Raw genomic sequence first — 27,724 nt, forward strand, 5'->3', positions numbered from 1 at the left:
CCACGTTTATTGGGCAGATTGTGGTTGGAAAAATATTCTTTAAAAATCCACGTTTATTGTGCAGATTGTGGTTGGAAAAATATTCTTTAAAAATCCACGTTTATTGGGCAGATTGTGGTTGGAAAAATATTCTTTAAAAATCCACGTTTATTGGGCAGATTGTGGTTGGAAAAATATTCTTTAAAAATCCACGTTTATTGGGCAGATTGTGGTTGGAAAAATATTCTTTAAAAATCCACGTTTATTGGGCAGATTGTGGTTGGAAAAATATTCTTTAAAAATCCACGTTTATAGGGCAGATGGTGGTTGGAAAAATATTCTTTAAAAATCCACGTATATTGGGCAGATTGTGGTTGGAAAAATATTCTTTAAAAATCCACGTTTATTGGGCAGATTGTGGTTGGAAAAATATTCTTTAAAAATCCACGTTTATTGGGCAAATTGTGGTTGGAAAAATATTCTTTAAAAATCCACGTTTATTGGGCAGATTGTGGTTGGAAAAATATTCTTTAAAAATCCACGTTTATTGGGCAGATTGTGGTTGGAAAAATATTCTTTAAAAATCCACGTTTATTGGGCAGATTGTGGTTGGAAAAATATTCTTTAAAAATCCACGTTTATAGGGCAGATGGTGGTTGGAAAAATATTCTTTAAAAATCCACGTATATTGGGCAGATTGTGGTTGGAAAAATATTCTTTAAAAATCCACGTTTATTGGGCAGATTGTGGTTGGAAAAATATTCTTTAAAAATCCACGTTTATTGGGCAGATTGTGGTTGGAAAAATATTCTTTAAAAATCCACGTTTATTGGACAGATTGTGGTTGGAAAAATATTCTTTAAAAATCCACGTTTATTGGGCAGATTGTGGTTGGAAAAATATTCTTTAAAAATCCACGTTTATTGGGCAGATTGTGGTTGGAAAAATATTCTTTAAAAATCCACGTTTATTGGGCAGATTGTGGTTGGAAAAATATTCTTTAAAAATCCAGGTTTATTGGGCAGCTTGTGGTTGGAAAAATATTCTTTAAAAATCCACGTTTATTGGGCAGATTGTGGTTGGAAAAATATTCTTTAAAAATCCACGTTTATAGGGCAGATGGTGGTTGGAAAAATATTCTTTAAAAATCCACGTATATTGGACAGATTGTGGTTGGAAAAATATTCTTTAAAAATCTAAGTTTATTGGACAGATTGTGGTTGGAAAAATATTCTTTAAAAATCCACGTTTATTGGGCAGATTGTGGTTGGAAAAATATTCTTTAAAAATCCACGTTTATTGGGCAGATTGTGGTTGGAAAAATATTCTTTAAAAATCCACGTTTATTGGGCAGATTGTGGTTGGAAAAATATTCTTTAAAAATCCACGTTTATTGGGCAGATTGTGGTTGGAAAAATATTCTTTAAAAATCCACGTTTATTGGGCAGATTGTGGTTGGAAAAATATTCTTTAAAAATCCACGTTTATTGGGCAGATTGTGGTTGGAAAAATATTCTTTAAAAATCCACGTTTATAGGGCAGATGGTGGTTGGAAAAATATTCTTTAAAAATCCACGTTTATTCGGCAGATTGTGGTTGGAAAAATATTCTTTAAAAATCCACGTTTATAGGGCAGATGGTGGTTGGAAAAATATTCTTTAAAAATCCACGTATATTGGACAGATTGTGGTTGGAAAAATATTCTTTAAAAATCTAAGTTTATTGGACAGATTGTGGTTGGAAAAATATTCTTTAAAAATCCACGTTTATTGGGCAGATTGTGGTTGGAAAAATATTCTTTAAAAATTCACGTTTATTGGTCTGATGGTGGTTGGAAAAATATTCTTTAAAATCCACGTTTATTGGTCTGATGGTGGTTGGAAAAATATTCTTTAAAAATCCACGTTTATTGGTCTGATGGTGGTTGGAAAAATATTCTTTAAAAATCCACGTTTATTGGTCTGATGGTGGTTGGAAAAATATTCTTTAAAAATCCACGTTTATTGGTCTGATGGTGGTTGGAAAAATATTCTTTAAAAATCCACGTTTATTGGTCTGATGGTGGTTGGAAAAATATTCTTTAAAAATCCACGTTTATTGGTCTGATGGTGGTTGGAAAAATATTCTTTAAAAATCCACGTTTATTGGTCTGATGGTGGTTGGAAAAATATTCTTTAAAAATCCACGTTTATTGGACAGATTGTGGTTGGAAAAAAAATCCATACTTACGGTTCTTAGTGTTTTTTAGTTCCATGTCCAAGTGAAATATATGAAATATTTGCTCCCCAATACAAATTTATTTAAGCCCTGGATGAATGAGAGGCACTGACGATGCAGAGTCAGAGAACTTGTTGTTGTTTTTAATTTGAGAATTGGCAAATGTTATGGTTGATTGCGTCCCCTCTTATCTCGGCAAGTAAAACAAATTTCGATTTTAAATAATTGCCCACCAAGCCTGATTGACTGATGAATTGAAATCATTAGCCGGGCTCCTAGCATACACCCATACATGCGAAGATATTTCTGCTGTATGTATTTTATGGAGATAGTCATCTTTATTATATTGATGTTGTTGTTACTGATGATGATGTACTCATTCTCATTTCAAACAACGCTGTTTTTGTTTACATTTTTTCGCTGGTTACTGTTGCACATTGACATTGTTTGATGATGACAAAAGCAATAACCCCAACCAACCCACCCACTCGCCTAGTCTCACTAATACATACAGACCCCCAATCGTAACACCGGCTTAAAAACAAAACAAATTGAACAACAAAATATTATAGCTTATGGGTCACTACATGGCTAATGTAGCTAGGGTAGGTCATTCACTTTGCACTTATTATTTATGGGAAACGGGCCAAAGCATTAATGTCGAGATAGAAGATTTTCAACGAATATCTCCATAAGTTATTGGGAGTTTCATATATGACTGTTTTAGCATATGTTAACTTGCCATGGAAGATAGGAGATCCGGTACCTCAAACATTCCTAGAAAGTTTTTCATTAATAATTCTAATTTCTTCTCCCATTATTCTGCCCAACTAAATTAACAAAATATTAGCTAATTACTAATAAAGAACCCAATTAATTTTTGCCATATTGAGGGCATTGCGTGTTTTGGAACAATACTGTTACCCTGCGATTGCCTATCATCATAAAATACGCAACAAGTAACAACAAAAGCAAAATTATAGGTATTTAGACAAAAATGCAAATTATAATTTTCACCTTTTTTTGTTATGTTTATGAATGAACTCTAAATGCCAAATTGGCCAAAACGCTGTTGAACACCACCATGCATGCATTGAAGCTCTTGAATCAGGCAAAAACGGCGTTAAATGTTTATTTATTTAATTGCATTTCAATTGAACAACAACATTTGTTTGGAATCAACAAATAATATTCAATAACAATTAAAGCGTTTTCTTTGTGTTGATGTGTGCGGGCTACTCTGAATGTTTTCATGATTTATTGGTGCATAAATATGGACCGATGTATATTGTACATACTGAGATTTTAATGAGGTCTAATACACTAGGAAAATTATGGGCATGATTTTTCTTAAATTATTGGTTCTGGTATCCCAGAAAAATCCACGCCTATTGGACTGGTGTGCCCTATAAAAATATTCTCTAAAAATCCACGCCTATTGGACTGGTGTGCCCTATAAAAATATTCTCTAAAAATCCACGCCTATTGGACTGGTGTGCCCTATAAAAATATTCTCTAAAAATCCACGCCAATTGGACTGGTGTGCCCTATAAAAATATTCTCTAAAAATCCACGCCTATTGGACTGGTGTGCCCTATAAAAATATTCTCTAAAAATCCACGCCTATTGGACTGGTGTGCCCTATAAAAATATTCTCTAAAAATCCACGCCTATTGGACTGGTGTGCCCTATAAAAATATTCTCTAAAAATCCACGCCTATTGACCTGTTGTTCCCTATAAAAATATTCTCTAAAAATCCACGCCTATTGTCCTGTTGTGCCCTATAAAATATTCTCTAAAAAGCCACGCCTATTGGCCTTTTGTCCCCCATAAAAATATTGTCTAGAAATCCACGCCTATTGGACTGTTGTGGCCTATAAAAATATTCTCTAAAAATCCAAGCCTATTGGCCTGTTGTGCCCTATAAAAATATTCTTTAAAAATCCACGCCCATTGGCCTGTTGTGCCCTATAAAAATTTTCCCTAAAATACACGCCTATTGGGCTGTTGTGCCCTATAAAAATATTCTCTAAAAAACCCACGCCTATTGGGCTGTTGTGGCCTATAAAAATATTCTCTAAAAATCCACGCCTATTGGACTGGTGTGCCCTATAAAATATTCTCTAAAAATCCACGCCTATTGGACTGGTGTGCCCTATAAAAATATTCTCTAAAAATCCACGCCTATTGGACTGGTGTGCCCTATAAAAATATTCTCTAAAAATCCACGCCTATTGACCTGTTGTTCCCTATAAAAATATTCTCTAAAAATCCACGCCTATTGGCCTGTTGTGCCCTATAAAATAATCTCTAAAAAGCCACGCCTATTGGCCTTTTGTCCCCCATAAAAATATTGTCTAGAAATCCACGCCTATTGGACTGTTGTGGCCTATAAAAATATTCTCTAAAAATCCACGACTATTGGCCTGTTGTGCCCTATAAAAATATTCTTTAAAAATCCACGCCCATTGGCCTGTTGTGCCCTATAAAAATATTCTCTAAAAATCCACGCCTATTGGCCTGTTGTGCCCTATAAAAATATTCTCTAAAAATCCACGACTATTGGTCTGTTGTGCCCTATAAAAATATTCTCTAAAAATCCATGCCTATTGGTCTGTTGTACCCTATAAAAATATTCTCTAAAAATCCAAACCTATTGGCCTGTTGTCCCCCATAAAAATATTCTCTAAAAATCCACAAATATTGGCCTGTTGTCCCCTATAAAAATATTTCCTAAAATACACGCCTATTGGGCTGTTGTGCCCTATAAAAATATTCTATAAAAATCCAAAAAACGCCTATACCCCTGTTGTATCCATATTGGACTGTTGTGCCCTATAAAAAATTTCCCTAAAATACACGCCTATTGTGCTGTTGTGGCCTATCAAAATATTCTCTAAAACTCCACGCCTATTAGCCTGTTGTACCCTATAAAAATATTCTCTAAAAATCCACGCCTATTGGCCTGTTGTCCCCCATAAAAATATTCTCTAAAACTCCACGCCTATTAGCCTGTTGTACCCTATAAAAATATTCTCTAAAAATCCACGCCTATTGGACTGGTGTGCCCTATAAAAATATTCTCTAAAAATCCAGGGCTATTGGACTGGTGTGCCCTATAAAAATATTCTCTAAAAATCCACGCCTATTGAACTGGTGTGCCCTATAAAAATATTCTCTAAAAATCCAAGCCTATTGGACTGGTGTGCCCTATAAAAATATTCTCTAAAAATCCAAGCCTATTGGACTGGTGTGCCCTATAAAAATATTCTCTAAAAATCCACGCCTATTGGACTGGTGTGCCCTATAAAAATATTCTCTAAAAATCCACGCCTATTGGACTGGTGTGCCCTATAAAAATATTCTCTAAAAATCCACGCCTATTGGACTGGTGTGCCCTATAAAAATATTCTCTAAAAATCCACGCCTATTGGACTGGTGTGCCCTATAAAAATATTCTCTAAAAATCCACGCCTATTGGACTGGTGTGCCCTATAAAAATATTCTCTAAAAATCCACGCCTATTGGACTGGTGTGCCCTATAAAAATATTCTCTAAAAATCCACGCCTATTGGACTGGTGTGCCCTATATAAATATTCTCTAAAAATCCACGCCTATTGGACTGGTGTGCCCTATAAAAATATTCTCTAAAAATCCACGCCTATTGGACTGGTGTGCCCTATATAAATATTCTCTAAAAATCCACGCCTATTGGACTGGTGTGCCCTATAAAAATATTCTCTAAAAATCCACGCCTATTGGACTGGTGTGCCCTATAAAAATATTCTCTAAAAATCCACGCCTATTGGACTGGTGTGCCCTATAAAAATATTCTCTAAAAATCCACGCCTATTGGACTGGTGTGCCCTATAAAAATATTTTCTAAAAATCCATGCCTATTGGTCTGTTGTACCCTATAAAAATATTCTCTAAAAATCCAAACCTATTGGCCTGTTGTCCCCCATAAAAATATTCTCTAAAAATCCACAAATATTGGGCTGTTGTGCCCTATAAAAATATTCTATAAAAATCCAAAAAACGCCTATACCCCTGTTGTATCCATATTGGACTGTTGTGCCCTATAAAAAATTTCCCTAAAATACACGCCTATTGTGCTGTTGTGGCCTATCAAAATATTCTCTAAAACTCCACGCCTATTAGCCTGTTGTACCCTATAAAAATATTCTCTAAAAATCCACGCCTATTGGCCTGTTGTCCCCCATAAAAATATTCTCTAAAACTCCACGCCTATTAGCCTGTTGTACCCTATAAAAATAATCTCTAAAAATCCACGCCTATTGGACTGGTGTGCCCTATAAAAATATTCTCTAAAAATCCACGCCTATTGGACTGGTGTGCCCTATAAAAATATTCTCTAAAAATCCAAGCCTATTGGACTGGTGTGCCCTATAAAATATTCTCTAAAAATCCACGCCTATTGGACTGGTGTGCCCTATAAAAATATTCTCTAAAAATCCAAGCCTATTGGACTGGTGTGCCCTATAAAAATATTCTCTAAAAATTCACGCCTATTGAACTGGTGTGCCCTATAAAAATATTCTCTAAAAATCCAAGCCTATTGGACTGGTGTGCCCTATAAAAATATTCTCTAAAAATCCACGCCTATTGAACTGGTGTGCCCTATAAAAATATTCTCTAAAATCCAAGCCTATTGGACTGGTGTGCCCTATAAAAATATTCTCTAAAAATCCACGCCTATTGAATTGGTGTGCCCTATAAAAATATTCTCTAAAAATCCAAGCCTATTGGACTGGTGTGCCCTATAAAAATATTCTCTAAAAATCCACGCCTATTGGACTGGTGTGCCCTATAAAAATATTCTCTAAAAATCCACGCCTATTGGACTGGTGTGCCCTATAAAAATATTCTCTAAAAATCCACGCCTATTGGACTGGTGTGCCCTATAAAAATATTCTCTAAAAATCCACGCCTATTGGACTGGTGTGCCCTATAAAAATATTCTCTAAAAATCCACGCCTATTGGACTGGTGTGCCCTATAAAAATATTCTCTAAAAATCCACGCCTATTGGACTGGTGTGCCCTATAAAAATATTCTCTAAAAATCCACGCCTATTGGACTGGTGTGCCCTATAAAAATATTCTCTAAAAATCCTCGCCTATTGGACTGGTGTGCCCTATATAAATATTCTCTAAAAATCCACGCCTATTGGACTGGTGTGCCCTATAAAAATATTCTCTAAAAATCCACGCCTATTGGACTGGTGTGCCCTATATAAATATTCTCTAAAAATCCACGCCTATTGGACTGGTGTGCCCTATAAAAATATTCTCTAAAAATCCACGCCTATTGGACTGGTGTGCCCTATAAAAATATTCTCTAAAAATCCACGCCTATTGGACTGGTGTGCCCTATAAAAATATTCTCTAAAAATCCACGCCTATTGGACTGGTGTGCCCTATAAAAATATTCTCTAAAAATCCATGCCTATTGGTCTGTTGTACCCTATAAAAATATTCTCTAAAAATCCAAACCTATTGGCCTGTTGTCCCCCATAAAAATATTCTCTAAAAATCCACAAATATTGGGCTGTTGTGCCCTATAAAAATATTCTATAAAAATCCAAAAAACGCCTATACCCCTGTTGTATCCATATTGGACTGTTGTGCCCTATAAAAAATTTCCCTAAAATACACGCCTATTGTGCTGTTGTGGCCTATCAAAATATTCTCTAAAACTCCACGCCTATTAGCCTGTTGTACCCTATAAAAATATTCTCTAAAAATCCACGCCTATTGGCCTGTTGTCCCCCATAAAAATATTCTCTAAAACTCCACGCCTATTAGCCTGTTGTACCCTATAAAAATATTCTCTAAAAATCCACGCCTATTGGACTGGTGTGCCCTATAAAAATATTCTCTAAAAATCCAAGCCTATTGGACTGGTGTGCCCTATAAAAATATTCTCTAAAAATTCACGCCTATTGAACTGGTGTGCCCTATAAAAATATTCTCTAAAAATCCAAGCCTATTTGACTGGTGTGCCCTATAAAAATATTCTCTAAAAATCCACGCCTATTGAACTGGTGTGCCCTATAAAAATATTCTCTAAAAATCCACGCCTATTGAACTGGTGTGCCCTATAAAAATATTCTCTAAAAATCCACGCCTATTGGACTGGTGTGCCCTATAAAAATATTCTCTAAAAATCCACGCCTATTGGACTGGTGTGCCCTATAAAAATATTCTCTAAAAATCCACGCCTATTGGACTGGTGTGCCCTATAAAAATATTCTCTAAAAATCCACGCCTATTGGACTGGTGTGCCCTATAAAAATATTCTCTAAAAATCCACGCCTATTGGACTGGTGTGCCCTATAAAAATATTCTCTAAAAATCCACGCCTATTGGACTGGTGTGCCCTATAAAAATATTCTCTAAAAATCCACGCCTATTGGACTGGTGTGCCCTATAAAAATATTCTCTAAAAATCCACGCCTATTGGACTGGTGTGCCCTATAAAAATATTCTCTAAAAATCCACGCCTATTGGACTGGTGTGCCCTATAAAAATATTCTCTAAAAATCCACGCCTATTGGACTGGTGTGCCCTATAAAAATATTCTCTAAAAATCCACGCCTATTGGACTGGTGTGCCCTATAAAAATATTCTCTAAAAATCCACGCCTATTGGACTGGTGTGCCCTATAAAAATATTCTCTAAAAATCCACGCCTATTGGACTGGTGTGCCCTATAAAAATATTCTCTAAAAATCCACGCCTATTGGACTGGTGTGCCCTATAAAAATATTCTCTAAAAATCCACGCCTATTGGACTGGTGTGCCCTATAAAAATATTCTCTAAAAATCCACGCCTATTGGACTGGTGTGCCCTATAAAAATATTCTCTAAAAATCCACGCCTATTGGACTGGTGTGCCCTATAAAAATATTCTCTAAAAATCCACGCCTATTGGACTGGTGTGCCCTATAAAAATATTCTCTAAAAATCCACGCCTATTGGACTGGTGTGCCCTATAAAAATATTCTCTAAAAATCCACGCCTATTGGACTGGTGTGCCCTATAAAAATATTCTCTAAAAATCCACGCCTATTGGACTGGTGTGCCCTATAAAAATATTCTCTAAAAATCCACGCCTATTGGACTGGTGTGCCCTATAAAAATATTCTCTAAAAATCCACGCCTATTGGACTGGTGTGCCCTATAAAAATATTCTCTAAAAATCCACGCCTATTGGACTGGTGTGCCCTATAAAAATATTCTCTAAAAATCCACGCCTATTGACCTGTTGTTCCCTATAAAAATATTCTCTAAAAATCCACGCCTATTGGACTGGTGTGCCCTATAAAAATAGCCTCTAAAAATCCACGCCTATTGGACAGGTGTGCCCTATAAAAATAGCCTCTAAAAATCCATGACTATTGGCCTGTTGTGCTCTGTAAAAATATTCTCTAAAAATCCACGCCTATTGACCTGTTGTTCCCTATAAAAATATTCTCTAAAAATCCACGCCTATTGGACAGGTGTGCCCTACAAAAATGTTCTCTAAAAATCCAATCCTATTGGCCTGTTGTGCTCTGTAAAAATATTCTCTAAAAATCCACGACTATTGGCCTGTTGTGCCCTATAAAAATATTCTCTAAAAATCCACGCCTATTGGACTGGTGTGCCCTATAAAAATGTTCTCTAAAAATCCACGCCTATTGGACTGGTGTGCCCTATAAAAATATTCTCTAAAAATCCACGCATATTGGCCTGTTGTACCAATAAAAATATTCCCCAAAAATCCACGCCTATTGGACTGTTGTTGCCTATAAAAATATTCTCTAAAAATACACGCCTATTGGCCTGTTGTCCCCCATATAAATATTCTCTAAAATTCCACGCCTATTGGCGTGTTGTGCCCTATAAAAATATTCTCTAAAAATCCTACCCCCCATACATTCCATGTAAGGGTAACTCAAGCAATATAGGCCTCTACTGGACAGACTGGTGTATTAGGATGGCAAGTCCTCCGACTCCGCTTCTTGTGCGTTCCTTCCGCAAAACGTTGTAAGGTATAGGTGGCGGTTGTTGTTGTTGTAACAGTGTTTATTATTGTGTTTGCATGTTCGTTCTTCTACTCAATCTGGCTCTGGGTCTATCCACTGGAGTTAGATGAGTAGGTTTGGGCGACTGCCATATCCTGAGCGTAGTTAAGCCAAAACTACTCTGGTTTGTCGTGGCAGCTGACGCTCCTCAGCTGGGATAGAAGGGGGATGTACTCCGAGGGCTTTATTCACATTGTATTTGCTTATGGCCATAGCAACTGCGTCCGTATGAATGCTATTCAGACCTGCCTGATATGCCTGTTGATCTAGAGGTTCTCTCCTATATTGTTGGACCTTCCTCTCTATAGCATGAATATCCTTCCTGATATGCCTGGGTTTGTCGGGCCTAGCCAGCAGATGGTGATTAGAATGGATCTCACTGTAACACCAGAACAAGTACTGCAACGAAAGCATCTCATTGTGTTGCTGTACTGGAAGAATCTTTGCCTCCTCATGTAGATGGTCCACTGAAGACTTGAGGAGGCAGCCTGTTGCTGTTCTCAGGGCGGCATTCTGACAAGTTTAAATCTCTGTCCAATGCGTATCACAAAAATTCGGGACCAAACTGGTTCCGCATAGCTTACCACAGACCGACCTATCGCATTATATGTGGTCAACAAGGTTTCTTTATCTGCACCCCAAGTGCTACCGGCCAGGTACTTGAGGACCTTGTTCCTGCATTTCAGTTTGTAGTGTCGAATGTGACCCCTAGAATTTTGGGGCAGTTTCAACTCTCTTCTATACTGCGCCGTCCATGTTCTGAACAGAGTGGCCTTAGATTTAGTAGCGGATATCTGCATATTCCTCGCGTGGAAAAAGGTGGTAAGATCGGGTAAATAGGAGTTCAGTCTCTCACAGATGTCATCAGGTTAGGTAACTGACGCCAGGATCGTACAATCATCCGCATATGTTACGATCTCAATGCCGTCTGGATGGGGGCGGAATACAGGAAAGGTAGAGGTTAAACAGTTCCGGAGACATCACCCCACCTTGGGTAACTCCCTGTTTCACTCTACGGAGTTTGGACTTCTTGTTCCTGAATTCCACGTACGACTGGCGTCCACACATATAATTGATTATCCAACGTTTCAGACTTGGCCGGAGGGTTGTCTGCTCAATGTCCTCAAACAGCGTGGAGTGCCTGATAGTTTCAAAGGCTTTTGAGAAGTCAAGCGCCACCATCACCGTTCTATCACACGGCCTTTCCTGGTTGAGTCCTCGACAAATATATGTGGAGATGGCGTGCAGCGCTGTTGTCGTGCTGTGCTGCTTTCGGAATCCATGCTGATGATCGGCAACTAGATAGCTATTTCGGTATGATTCACCCTTGCTGGTATCTTTGTCTGGTTTCAGTAGCGGGATCACCCTTCCCATTTTCCAGACTTCGGGAACAATGATGGTGGCTAGCGACAGGTTGAAAACTTTAGTGACATACTCCACTCCCGGCTCATCCAGCTGTTTCAGCATTACCATGAAGAGTCCATCAGGGCCCAACGCTTTGGATGATTTATCGTTCCTGATGTCATTCGCAACATCATCCATAGTAAACTGTGGTGGTTCGTCATCGACAGGAAGATATCTGATTCGACTTAGTAGTCTCCTTTTTGCCCTTTCACTACAGGGGTGCTCGACAAACTGTCGATTGAAATAACTTGCGCACCTCTTTGGGTCAGTCAACGTAACGTCGCCAAACGTGACTGAGGTCCATCTTCCCTCCTTCCGGGGTTCGAGAGTGCCTTAACCGTTGCCCACAAATCACTTAATCCGGCACAAATGTTGCAACTCTTCAGATGATTTAACCATTTGTTCCGCTTGCGTTCGCCGACCAGCCTGTTAACTTCCAGTGTCAGCTCCCTTACTCTGGGGTCACTGGGGTTGTCACGACGAAGCTCATCACGCTCATTTGCTAATCCCGTCGCCTCTGCTGGGAGCTTTGGTCTTACTTTGGGTATTCGACCAGCAGGTATATGGCGAGCGGCTGCAGCAGTAATGATGTCTCGGAACGTCCTTTCCTCTACCCGAACATCAGAAGGATTGGGCAATTCTCTGAAGCGGTGATTGATGAACTCTCTGAAACCTGGCCAATCAGCTTTCTCATGATTGACGAATTTGCGGCGTTCAGAGTTGATGAAATCGGGTGGTCTGCTTATGGAGACAATTATGGGGAGGTGGTCTGATCCAAGAGCAATGACGGTCTGGCGAACTGTGACACTCTCCTCTAATTCTGGTAGGAGCGTCCTCATTGGCCGTGCGTCCTCATTGACGGAGTAAAACGTGAAGCTATCAATCTGCTCAGCCAGCGCTGTACCCCTCTGATCGTTTTCGAGGGCCGAATGCCACACCTTATCATGCGCATTAAAGTCCCCCAAGAGCTGACGATTATGAACTTCCAAAAGCTTGCTAACGTTAGGATTGTAATCTATGATACAACTATTTCTTGGCGGAATACGTATACGTTTAGCAACTCTATCTCGGCAGTTCCACACCTGACTGCTACCCCCATACATTCCATGTACGTGTCATTAGAGTCAGGCTCAAACGAGATAGGTCTGTATTGAACAGACTGGTGCAAAAGGGAAGCTAGTCCCCCACCTCCACTCCTGGTGCGATCCTTCCTTGCTTTCCTGCATCGCCGCGACCTTGATCTTCTTCCGATTCTTAAATTCTGGAGTTAAATGCTGCTGGAGATAAATGCTGCGCGTGCAGTTGCTGTTGAGGGGACTGCGTGGGAGTTTCGTAATTTGACGACGACACGCTGAGGACTGTGTTCGCACAGCATTCAACAACATAGTCCCCCCGTAGTCCCTCGCGTGGACGAAGTTGGAGACACACTGCGTAGCAAGCAGCTACATACCTATTGCCTGGGTGCCAGAGCACAATCGGAAGTTTACATGTGTTGGATGTGGATCTGGCAAACAAAACAGATCCATAGTAAGCCGGAGTTCATATCTAACCCGGCACTGACCAAAAGAGCTCGGAGCAGGCATCCCGGGATAAATTGTCGCTCCCATGTTCAAAAAAAAAAAAACACGAACACAAACATATAATTGTTGGGGTGAAGGCCCCAGGGCTTAGTTTGGTTTAGTTTTTATGGCTGAAATTGTTTATTTCGAAACACATACATGTGTATGTATGTATGTATTTTAATTATTCAAATTTCACAATTCCAAAATTTATGCACAAATTTATTTTTACTGTTTCGGTAAACCTGTAGAACGAATGCTCTTATAAAATATCTCCACACGCAGAGAAGAGATATTGTAGGAGCCATCATATTCTAAGAACAAAACAGTATATTTTAAAATTCTAAAAATATATATTGTTGTTTCAACCATATATTTTGTGCCAGGAAACATAATGCCTCAAACTTTATTGTTGTACCGACAATATATATTTTCAGATTTTTAAAATAATCTATTTTGTTCTTAGAATATAATTTCTCCTACAATATCTATTCTCTGTGTGCACTATCCCTGTTTCAACTATCCTTACGAAAGATCAAGTTATCGATTTCTTTCGTTAAAAGTCAGGTTAAAAATTTAATGTGTAAGAGTGTTAAACATTTTTAATTGTAATTTAAATACATATTTATTTTCAGATAACTTAACTCGGCACGTGTCTGGAGAAAGGAACATTTGTGTAAATTAAAAACGTTAACGAACCGAGAAAAAAACCGCCGCCAACAAAATGACTAAAGTCGAGTTGTATAAGTCGCGGGTATTCGTTACCATTATCCATCTCTTGGCCTTGGGTCAATTTGTCTATGCTCTGTATTTTCATAAATTTGAAACACAACGGAGTTATAAATCAAAACCAACAGAAGTTCAGAAAATGGTACCCGATACAATGGAAAAGAAACTGCAATATTTGACCTATTGGAATTTGGTAAGTGTAATAGTGAAGGATTTGAATTTTTTATATAGATACTAGCAGACAACGGTCCAAGTTGTTGGCCCGTCGTAATGAGTTTTAATAATAACTTTTTATGGACTTTATGCTTGACATATCAAAAATAGGTATTTTCTACCTCACTTCTTCGGTCCATTGTCAAACCGAAAAGGATTTTAAATTTATCTGTAACCTTTCTTTTCTCTTGCGGACTTTGTCGGATTTTTTCCTTCATTGATGGTGCTTAGGATTTATGATCGTCCATATCCCCCTGTCGTTATCCTAAAGCGATCTAATTATAAAAGTTAAAAAATGGTTAAGTCGAATTCTGCCGCTTATTGAGACTTATATATTTTAGTTTTCCATGCCTGATGGACCGTTGAACCTCACATTTTAAGAAAATTTTTAAATATATCGTTTTTCTTGATCGGGGGCGCAACCACCGTTGTCTCGAAAATTAATTTGCAAGATGATGCACCCATAAGTTTAGCAAATATGGAGATTAAATAAAATAAATAAATAAATTAATAAATAAATTAAATAAATAAATAAATAAATTATTAAATAAATAAATAAATAAATAAATAAATAAATAAATAAATAAATAAATAAATAAATAAATAAATAAATAAATAAATAAATAAATAAATAAATAAATAAATAAATAAATAAATAAATAAATAAATAAATAAATAAATAAATAAATAAATAAATAAATAAATAAATAAATAAATAAATAAATAAATAAATAAATAAATAAATAAATAAATAAATAAATAAATAAATAAATAAATAAATAAATAAATAAATAAATAAATAAATAAATAAATAAATAAATAAATAAATAAATAAATAAATAAATAAATAAATAAATAAATAAATAAATAAATAAATAAATAAATAAATAAATAAATAAATAAATAAATAAATAAATAAATAAATAAATAAATAAATAAATAAATAAATAAATAAATAAATAAAATAAACATTTCAAACAAATGCGCATCATGAGATGTGGCATTCGGCCCTCGGAAACAATCGGATATGTACAGCGCTGGCTGAGCAGATTGATAGCTCTACGTTTTGCAGGGTCAATGAGGACGCCCATACAAGATTTAGAGGAGCGTGTCACAGATGGCCAGACATAACCATCGTGTCACCTGGTCTGACAAATGACGTCACCTGGCAACCCGTCATTTCCCTTTGATCAGACCATCTCCCTATAATTATCTCCATTAGCAGACCACCCGATTTCATCACCTCTGAACACACGTTCGTCAATCATAGGAAAGCTGATTGGCCGAGTTTCAGAGAGTACACCAATCAACGCTTCAGAGAACTGCCCAATCCTTCTGATGTTCGGGTAGCGGAAAGGATGTTCCGAGACATTATCACTGCTGCAGCCGCTCGCCATATACCTGCTGGTCGAATACCCGAAGTAAGACCAAAGCTCCCAGCAGTGGCGACGGGATTAGCAAATGAGCGTGATGAGCTTCGTCGAACCAACCCCAACTTTCATCAATAAGCCTAATTTCATAAATTTGAATTATCTCCCTTCTGAAGTTCGGGTAGCAGAAAGGACGTTTCGAGACATCATCACTGCTGCAGCCGTTCGCCATATACCTGACGGTCGAATAGCCAAAATGAGAGCATATTTTCCAGCAGTGACAACCGGGTTAACAAATAAGCGTAATAGGCTTCGTCGTGCCAACCCCAGATTCAGGGAGCCGACACTGGAAGTTAAAAGGCTGGTCGTCGAACATTAGCGGTACAAGTGGTTAAACATCTGAAGAGTTGCAACATTTGTGCCGGTTTAAGTGAATTGTAGGCAACGGTTAAGACACTCTTGAACCTTGGAAGCATGGAAGATAGGACCTCAGTCACGCGACTTTACGTTTACTGACCCGAAGAGATGCGCAAGTTATTTCAATCCACAGTTTTTCGAGCACCCCGGGAGTGATAGGGCGAAGAGAAGAGTACTACGTCGCATCAGATATCCTCCTGCCGAAGATGAACCACCACAGTTTACAATGGATGATGTTGCGAATGCCATCAGGGGAAAGCTAAATTATCCAAAGTGTTGGGCCCTGATGGAATCTCCATCGTAATGCTGAAACAGCTGGCTGAGCCGGGAGTCGAGTATCTCACTAAATTTCTCAATCTGTCGCTAGCCACCATCATTGTTCTCGAAGTCTGGAAAAGGGGCAGAGTGGTCCCGCTACTGAAGCCAGGAAAGGATACCAGCATGGGTGAATCGTACAGGCCGTTTTCGATTTTGTCGCCTTTGTCCTTCCCAGCGTCAGAAATAGCTATCTAGTTGCCTATCATCAGCATGAATTCCGCAAGCAGCACAGCACGTCAACAGCGCTGCACGCCATCTCCACATATACATATTTGTCACGGACTCAACCAGAGACCGTTGTGTGAAAGAACAGTGATGGTGGCCTTTGATACAGTCAGACACTCCACACTGTTTGAGGACATTGAGCAGATAATCCTCCGGCCAAACTTGAAACGTTGGATAGTCAAAAATATGTGTGGACGCCAGTCGTACGTGGAATTCAGGAACAAGAAGTCCAAACCCCGTAGAGTGAAACAGGGAGTTCCCTAAGGTAGGGTGATATCTCCGGAACTGTTTAACCTCTACCTCTCCTGTATTCCGCCCCCTCCAGACGGCATCGAGATCGTAACGTATGCGGATGATTGCACGATCCTGGATCAGGTACCTCCCCGATGACATCTGTGAGAGACTGAACTCCTATTTAACCGATCTTACCACCTTTTTCCATGCGAGGAATATGCAGATCTACAAAATATACACCAACTCTGTTCGCCACATTGACAGCGCATTTTGGAAGAGAATTGAATCACAATTTTAGGGGTCACATTCGACACTACTTTCAAGTGGTGCGCGCACGCCACATCTATCTGCGACAAACTGAAAAGCAGGAACAAGGTCCTCAAGTCCCTAGCCGGCAGCACTTAGGGTGCAGATAAAGAAACCTTGTTGACCACATATAATGCGATAGGTCGGTCTGTGGAAAGCTATGTGGCGCCAGTTTTGTCCCCGGGATTATGTGATACGAACTGGAAAAAGATTCAAACCTGTCAGAATGCCGCCGTGAGAACAGCAACAGGGTGCCTCATCAAGTCTACATGAGGAGGCAAAGATTCTTCCAATAAAGCAACACAATGAGATGCTTTCGTTGCAGTACTTGCTTGGGTGATACCGTGAGAACCAAACCAATCACTATCTGATGGCTAGGCCCGACACATTCAGGCATATCAGTAAGGATATTCATGCTCTAGGGAGGGAGGTCCAACAGTATAGGAGATAACCTCTAGATCAACAGGCATATCAAGCAGGTTTAAATAGTATTCACACGATTGCAGTTGCTAAGACCATAAGCGAGTATAGTGTGAATAAAGTACTCGGAGTACATCCTTCATCTATCGCAGCTGAGGAGCGTCAGCTGCCACGACAAACCAGAGGAGTTTTGGCTCAAGTACGATCGGGATATTGCAGTCGGCTAAATTCTTATTGGGCGGAAATCGACCACTCCGTGCAGATGTCTGCCCCGCCAAACCTACCCATCTAACTCCAGTGGATCTGTGGTTACATCCCATCGAAGCATCCACTTTCCTTGAACTGAAAATAGACCCAGAGCCAGATTGAACAGAAGAACGAACATACAAACATAAGATATAGCACTTTTAAAGAAATAGGGTATAGGGGAAGTAACCCCCCCCCCCCTCCCCCGCGGTTCAAAAAATTGTATCCCATTTTAACCAGGGGCCATCCCTGTACATTCCCTGACAATTTCAGAAAAATCGGTGCAGTAGTTTTTGTAGAAAATATAAAAATTGAAAAAAGTGGGCGTGGTCAAATTTTCTTTGCATAAAAACCTATGGCGAACATTTCACAAAAAGAATTATCCAAATCGGTCCAGCCGTTCTCAACTGATGCCATTACCAACGAACGACATTTGATTTTTATTTATAAAGATTTGGATATTATCACCACCAACTTTTAGAGTCGGGTAGAAAGGTCGGAAAAACGACCTTCGGTTTGCCTCTGAACACGATGGCTGAACATTTGTCCAAGTTCAGCTTGAGGTCCCACCTAGAAAAATATCTATGTATGTCCTCAAGGCAAACGTTAGGACGAGAAGCCACAGCCTTTGCCCAGAAGAGAACCCAGGGAATTCCAGCTCGAATATGTCTTTCAGTTTAGAGATGGTCTCCTACTTTAACTTTAAAGCTTCTACCCTTGAGAAAACTAGCCACTAATCTGCATGTATGGGCATCAAAACCAAATTGCTTCAGCTTAGATAAGATCCCGTCATGCCACACTGAGTCGAATGCCTTGGCGAAGTCAAGCCCAACAGCAATAGTCCCAAATCTCCGATCAAACAATCCCTTGATCACAAAAGAGGAAAGTACCGTAAGGGTAAGTCACTCACAAAAATATTGTAAACTATGGGACCCATAAGAGAGCCCTGGGGAACTCCAGCTCGAACATGCCTTTCACTGGAGAGATGATCTCCTACTTTAACTTTAAAGCTTCTGCCCTTGAGAAAGCTAGTCACTAATCTGCATGTCTGGGTATCAAAACCAAATTGCTTCAGTTTAGATAAGATCCCGTCATGCCACACTGATTCGAAGGTCTTGACGAAGTCAAACCAAATTTCCGATCAAACACAAGGGATTGTTTGATCACAAAAGAGGAAAAGACCGTAAGAGCATGGGACGTCGAGTGACCCGGTCTGAAACTGGAAGTCCTTTAGGATTCGTTTGTCTTCAGCAATCTTTTGAAGGCATTTGAGTATGAATGACTCGTAAAGTTTACAAAAGCTGAAAGCATGGAAATGGACCACAATCACTAGATGGTGAGCCTTTCTTCAGAATGGGTACGACCATAGCTTTCTTCCAGGTTTTTGGGAAGTACCCTAGGTTCAGTGAATGGTTGAATAAAACAGTAAGGAAACCAAATAATGCTGAGCCCGCCTTTTTCAATGCTATGTCTTTTATTAAACAAATACGTTATGGGAATTATTTATACTTCTATACGGACTTCCTCAAACAAAGAAGCCGAAAAGAAAACTGCAGCCATTATCATTTCAATAACCACAAAATGGCAAATAATAGGGCATCAAACTTTTCAATGATTTTTCCCACATGTTGGTTCGTGGAAGAAATTATTTGGCTGATAATAAATGAAATGTGAAGAAAAAGAGAAATACGTCATCAATTGGAAACGATTAAGAATGAATACTATATACATATGTATGTACATATATTTGTATCCATGAATATGCCTATTACAATGGGATGCATCGAGTTGAACTGAAGGGTCGAATATTTTTGCTAATTAAAAAGGAAAATTAGGGAGAACATATCTTACTTAAAATAAAGAATATCCTTCAATCCCATAGACTAAGAGGATCTAGCTGCGCTTAGTTCGTCTGATTTTTCGTTACCAATGACGCCATATCATAGACAATTTTTTTAAAATTATTTCACGAGCTTTGATGTGAAAGTATTTTATTTAAATGCTAGGAGCTTGACTGTAATTTCAATGTGTTACATTCGGTGAGGTCAAAAACCATCATAAAATATCCTCCATGAATTCTGGCGTGGGCCACAAAAAAATTCGTAATAATTTTCTTTTTTTACTCGAATGATTCCGGATAGGCGCATAAATTTCTTAACGTTTTATTTATCGTTTTTCCATTTTTTTCTTTTCACATTTACACAGATATGGGTCAATGCTTCTTAAAGTAATTGTTTTCCTTTTGGGAAGCATTTTATTACTTGTTTCTTTTTTGTTCTTTTTTTGCCATAAATTAAATAAATGAGCTTAATTATTGTTGTAGTACTTGTTGGGTTTTCTTGCTCTTTTGTTTTTGTTATTAATAAAGATTTTTTCTGCAATAATCTTAATTTCCTGACAAATGCAGGTCATCATATTTTTTTTATTTTCATTGCAATTTGTATGATTTTCTTTTCGTTTTTCCTTGTCATTTTTTTTTTTTTGTTATTTTTAAGGTAGGTAATAAATGTCGAAAATAATTTTCTTTATGCCAAGGGAAATGTTTAATGATTTTTACAAATATTTATTTCAATTAATGTGAAAATGTAAAACATAAGTAGAGTCTGGAAAGTGTCTCGAACTTTGAATCAATGGATATATGTACAGTTGCGTGCAAAATAATAGCAGTACGGAACTGCTATGTACAAAAATTGCAATAAACTGCTATAAATCCTTAAAGGAATTTAATTATCTGCATCAGGCGAATGCTTATAAGGTTCCAGACCTCACGGGCTAAAATATTTTACATAAATATGCAACTATTAAGAAACAACATTGAAGTTTTCTGCTCGAGAAGGTTTTTTCGTGTGCAAAATAATAGCAGTGCAAGTAGGCCAAGTAAATGAACATAATAAAAGCTATTTATTTATAACTTTTTACAGTTGAAAAGTATTTTGGAATGAAAATAAGACGAAATACTGACAATACGTACACAAATGTGGATCATCACTGCCTTTAGTGCATCGCTGCAGTCCACATGGTCATAAACATACAAAAATAAAATTTTTCAAAAAAAACTTACCACATAGTGGAAGATATCGGTGGTATTTTCTCAAAAATTATTTGTAATGGTCGAAAATCATCGTACGTATCCTCGAAACAACTAATATCCGTAGTACGGATACTATTTTTGGAATTAAATGTAAAAATAATCTAACATAGCGAAGGAAATAAGACCAAATATTTTAGAAACGTGCTTAAACCCCACTTTTATGTATTGGCTTGGTCTACATTTTTGTTATCCAGAGCTAGAGCTACAAGTTTGCCAAAGGTCCAAAAATGAAACCAACAACATATAAACATAAACTAAGATTAGCCGGCTGTAGATGAAGCCATAAAGTGAACGGGCATTTATTGCAGATAAATTACATTATTTACCACAAAAAATCGATATTGGCAATTTTCATATTGGCAATTTTCATAAAATGTAATAACTTTTGAAATGTTGTATAGTGTAATCTATCTGCTATAACTGCCCGGTCACTTTATGGATTCGTCTACAGCCGGCTAATCTTAGTTTATGTTTATAAGTTATTTGTTTCATATCTCGGAAACCGATTGGATTTTCATTTTTGGACCTTGGCAAACTTGTAGCTCTAGCTCTGGATAAAAAAAATGTAGACCAAGCCAATACATAAAAGTGGGATTTAAGCACGTTTCTAAAAGATTTGGTCTTATTTCCTTCGCTTTATTAGATTATGTTTACATTAAATTCCAAAAATAGTATCCGTACTTCGGATATTAGTTGTTTCGAGGATACGTACGATGATTTTCGACCATTAATATGCAATATATGTAAAAAATATGCAAAATATGTAAAAAAATATGCAGAATATGCAAAAAATATGCAAACAGTTTTTGGGCGAAAATCGCCAAAAAAGTCGTAAAATTTACAATTAAAGTTGGAAAAAATCATCAAAAAACTTTAAAAAAGTGTCCTAAATTAAGACTATTGGCTATTTAACGTCGATTTTTTAGCAGATTATTATGTTATTGATACCTCTTACGACAGTGTGGTGTAGGGTATATGGTATTGTAATACTATTGTTTTATTGTTCAATCGGATCAATCGATTCGATCCAAAATTTTGCTTTTGCATTATTTTGTCCAAAATTAGTTTAAGTTCGAAGATGGGTTATATCGGTCCACTCCTTCCGGTACCTCCCCCACAAAAGTTCGGAAATGTTCGGAAAATTTGTGCGCACGATAACTCTTGAAGGGAGTAACCGATTTGGTCCATACCTTGAACATCGTGAAATTTCTACCAAACTTAGATGAGGTTCCAATATGGACTCAATCGGTCCACGCCTTCGGGTACCTCCCACACAAAATGTCGGAAAAGTTCAGTTCAGGACCTGCTCTCGAATCGTTTTGTTGTGACATCTTCTATTCACGGCGGTACAAGTTTCATCAGGGGCAAAACCATACTTCCTGAGAAAATAGACTGAAATGTGCAAAAACCCTTATGGCACCGTGTGTAGTGGTTGGGGCGCACGATAACTCTCGAACGGATCTGCCGATTCGATCCAAAATTTAGCCTTCATAATATTTTGTACAAACTTAGTTAGTTAGTTAAGTTCGAAGATAAGCCATATCGGTCCACTCTTTCGGGTACCTCCCCCAGAAAAGTGCGCACGATAACTCTTGAAGGGAGTGGCCGATTTCGTCCATACTTTACACATCCCAATATATCTACCAGATATAGATCAGGTTCGAATATGGACTATAAGTTCACTTTAAGACCTGCTCTCGAATCGCTTTGATTTTTTTGAAGCTATTCGCTTTTTCAATTACGACGGTAAGAGTTTTTTCATTCATTTCCATAATGGACTATGTCGGTCCATTTTTTATATATGTATATTTGTATATTTTTTATATATTTATATATTTTTATGTTACATTTTATGTTTTAAATGTTTTATTTTATATCTTATATTTTATCTTTTATATATTATGTTTTATTATACCGTATATTTTTATTTTATTTATATTTATATTTATATTTATATTTATATTTATATTTATATTTATATTTATATTTATATTTATATTTATATTTATATTTATATTTATATTTATATTTATATTTATATTTATATTTATATTTATATTTATATTTATATTTATATTTATATTTATATTTATATTTATATTTATATTTATATTTATATTTATATTTATATTTATATTTATATTTATATTTATATTTATATTTATATTTATATTTATATTTATATTTATATTTATATTTATATTTATATTTATATTTATATTTATATTTATATTTATATTTATATTTATATTTATATTTATATTTATATTTATATTTATATTTATATTTATATTTATATTTATATTTATATTTATATTTATATTTATATTTATATTTATATTTATATTTATATTTATATTTATATTTATATTTATATTTATATTTATATTTATATTTATATTTATATTTATATTTATATTTATATTTATATTTATATTTATATTTATATTTATATTTATATTTATATTTATATTTATATTTATATTTATATTTATATTTATATTTATATTTATATTTATATTTATATTTATATTTATATTTATATTTATATTTATATTTATATTTATATTTATATTTATATTTATATTTATATTTATATTTATATTTATATTTATATTTATATTTATATTTATATTTATATTTATATTTATATTTATATTTATATTTATATTTATATTTATATTTATATTTATATTTATATTTATATTTATATTTATATTTATATTTATATTTATATTTATATTTATATTTATATTTATATTTATATTTATATTTATATTTATATTTATATTTATATTTATATTTATATTTATATTTATATTTATATTTATATTTATATTTATATTTATATTTATATTTATATTTATATTTATATTTATATTTATATTTATATTTATATTTATATTTATATTTATATTTATATTTATATTTATATTTATATTTATATTTATATTTATATTTATATTTATATTTATATTTATATTTATATTTATATTTATATTTATATTTATATTTATATTTATATTTATATTTATATTTATATTTATATTTATATTTATATTTATATTTATATTTATATTTATATTTATATTTATATTTATATTTATATTTATATTTATATTTATATTTATATTTATATTTATATTTATATTTATATTTATATTTATATTTATATTTATATTTATATTTATATTTATATTTATATTTATATTTATATTTATATTTATATTTATATTTATATTTATATTTATATTTATATTTATATTTATATTTATATTTATATTTATATTTATATTTATATTTATATTTATATTTATATTTATATTTATATTTATATTTATATTTATATTTATATTTATATTTATATTTATATTTATATTTATATTTATATTTATATTTATATTTATATTTATATTTATATTTATATTTATATTTATATTTATATTTATATTTATATTTATATTTATATTTATATTTATATTTATATTTATATTTATATTTATATTTATATTTATATTTATATTTATATTTATATTTATATTTATATTTATATTTATATTTATATTTATATTTATATTTATATTTATATTTATATTTATATTTATATTTATATTTATATTTATATTTATATTTATATTTATATTTATATTTATATTTATATTTATATTTATATTTATATTTATATTTATATTTATATTTATATTTATATTTATATTTATATTTATATTTATATTTATATTTATATTTATATTTATATTTATATTTATATTTATATTTATATTTATATTTATATTTATATTTATATTTATATTTATATTTATATTTATATTTATATTTATATTTATATTTATATTTATATTTATATTTATATTTATATTTATATTTATATTTATATTTATATTTATATTTATATTTATATTTATATTTATATTTATATTTATATTTATATTTATATTTATATTTATATTTATATTTATATTTATATTTATATTTATATTTATATTTATATTTATATTTATATTTATATTTATATTTATATTTATATTTATATTTATATTTATATTTATATTTATATTTATATTTATATTTATATTTATATTTATATTTATATTTATATTTATATTTATATTTATATTTATATTTATATTTATATTTATATTTATATTTATATTTATATTTATATTTATATTTATATTTATATTTATATTTATATTTATATTTATATTTATATTTATATTTATATTTATATTTATATTTATATTTATATTTATATTTATATTTATATTTATATTTATATTTATATTTATATTTATATTTATATTTATATTTATATTTATATTTATATTTATATTTATATTTATATTTATATTTATATTTATATTTATATTTATATTTATATTTATATTTATATTTATATTTATATTTATATTTATATTTATATTTATATTTATATTTATATTTATATTTATATTTATATTTATATTTATATTTATATTTATATTTATATTTATATTTATATTTATATTTATATTTATATTTATATTTATATTTATATTTATATTTATATTTATATTTATATTTATATTTATATTTATATTTATATTTATATTTATATTTATATTTATATTTATATTTATATTTATATTTATATTTATATTTATATTTATATTTATATTTATATTTATATTTATATTTATATTTATATTTATATTTATATTTATATTTATATTTATATTTATATTTATATTTATATTTATATTTATATTTATATTTATATTTATATTTATATTTATATTTATATTTATATTTATATTTATATTTATATTTATATTTATATTTATATTTATATTTATATTTATATTTATATTTATATTTATATTTATATTTATATTTATATTTATATTTATATTTATATTTATATTTATATTTATATTTATATTTATATTTATATTTATATTTATATTTATATTTATATTTATATTTATATTTATATTTATATTTATATTTATATTTATATTTATATTTATATTTATATTTATATTTATATTTATATTTATATTTATATTTATATTTATATTTATATTTATATTTATATTTATATTTATATTTATATTTATATTTATATTTATATTTATATTTATATTTATATTTATATTTATATTTATATTTATATTTATATTTATATTTATATTTATATTTATATTTATATTTATATTTATATTTATATTTATATTTATATTTATATTTATATTTATATTTATATTTATATTTATATTTATATTTATATTTATATTTATATTTATATTTATATTTATATTTATATTTATATTTATATTTATATTTATATTTATATTTATATTTATATTTATATTTATATTTATATTTATATTTATATTTATATTTATATTTATATTTATATTTATATTTATATTTATATTTATATTTATATTTATATTTATATTTATATTTATATTTATATTTATATTTATATTTATATTTATATTTATATTTATATTTATATTTATATTTATATTTATATTTATATTTATATTTATATTTATATTTATATTTATATTTATATTTATATTTATATTTATATTTATATTTATATTTATATTTATATTTATATTTATATTTATATTTATATTTATATTTATATTTATATTTATATTTATATTTATATTTATATTTATATTTATATTTATATTTATATTTATATTTATATTTATATTTATATTTATATTTATATTTATATTTATATTTATATTTATATTTATATTTATATTTATATTTATATTTATATTTATATTTATATTTATATTTATATTTATATTTATATTTATATTTATATTTATATTTATATTTATATTTATATTTATATTTATATTTATATTTATATTTATATTTATATTTATATTTATATTTATATTTATATTTATATTTATATTTATATTTATATTTATATTTATATTTATATTTATATTTATATTTATATTTATATTTATATTTATATTTATATTTATATTTATATTTATATTTATATTTATATTTATATTTATATTTATATTTATATTTATATTTATATTTATATTTATATTTATATTTATATTTATATTTATATTTATATTTATATTTATACTAGCTGACCCGGTCCGCGTTGCCGGCCCGTTGTTTGGGTTCTCCGTGTAAACTTTAGTTATCTATCCAGTATTGATACACCCATAATTAGGCATCCCTCTAGAAACTTCATAATATAAATCAATGTTTTGACATAAATTCCATATAATGGTATCCCCCAAATTTAAGATATAAAATCTCTTATATTATACCCTTCACCATAAATCGACAGTTTAAAGCACTTTGTGACCCACATATAATAGTCGGTGCACGTCAATTGACATTGCTATATATTGGATTGTTGGGCTCGGTTGGGGTCGTAATTATTACTGCAAAGAATTGTTGGTATAGGTCCACGTTTTGATATAGCTCCCATAGAACGGTACCGGCTGATTTTCGCTATTTTTGAGGATTTAACATCATTATCACACCGAAATGGCTGAAATCTGGTTTTAATATATTTTAAAGAGGAGGGCATAAATGTTCGTATCGACCGAAAGACACGCCTTTTTATTTGCGCTCGGTATGTAACAGTAATAGGTTCACGTTTTGATATAGCTCCCATAAAACAGTACCTCCCGATTTTCGATAGTTCAGAGATATAGCCTCTGTTCAGTATACGTCCTCGTTTTGATATAGCTCCCATAGAACGGTGGCGCCTGATTTTCGCTATTTTTGGTGGATTTAACCTCATTCAGGCCGATCGAACGTAACGCTTTTTTTCTTCGCGCTCTATATGCAATAGTGGTAAAATACCCCTCAGCGAAATGTATGTTCCTTCGGGATA

At 32.0% G+C, this 27,724-nt stretch overlaps 2 protein-coding genes across 2 annotated transcripts in view; one reads left to right on the top strand and one right to left on the bottom strand.

Moving 5' to 3' along the window:
- The window catches only part of LOC141393277 (uncharacterized), a 131,598-nt gene that overhangs the window by 66,382 nt on the left and 37,492 nt on the right, over window positions 1-27,724 (bottom strand). The window lies entirely within an intron of this gene.
- The window catches only part of LOC141395102 (androgen-induced gene 1 protein-like), a 77,341-nt gene that overhangs the window by 14,846 nt on the left and 34,771 nt on the right, over window positions 1-27,724 (top strand). Inside the window, exon 2 of the mRNA XM_073970530.1 lies at window positions 13,887-14,173. Coding sequence (XP_073826631.1) covers window positions 13,976-14,173 — 198 coding nt within the window. The 5' untranslated portion in view covers window positions 13,887-13,975. The remainder of the gene's footprint in view (window positions 1-13,886; window positions 14,174-27,724) is intronic.

The sequence above is a fragment of the Musca autumnalis genome, unplaced genomic scaffold (genome assembly GCF_047663935.1).
Source record: "Musca autumnalis isolate F117 unplaced genomic scaffold, ASM4766393v1 scaffold_2, whole genome shotgun sequence".
Lineage (NCBI taxonomy): Eukaryota > Metazoa > Arthropoda > Insecta > Diptera > Muscidae > Musca > Musca autumnalis.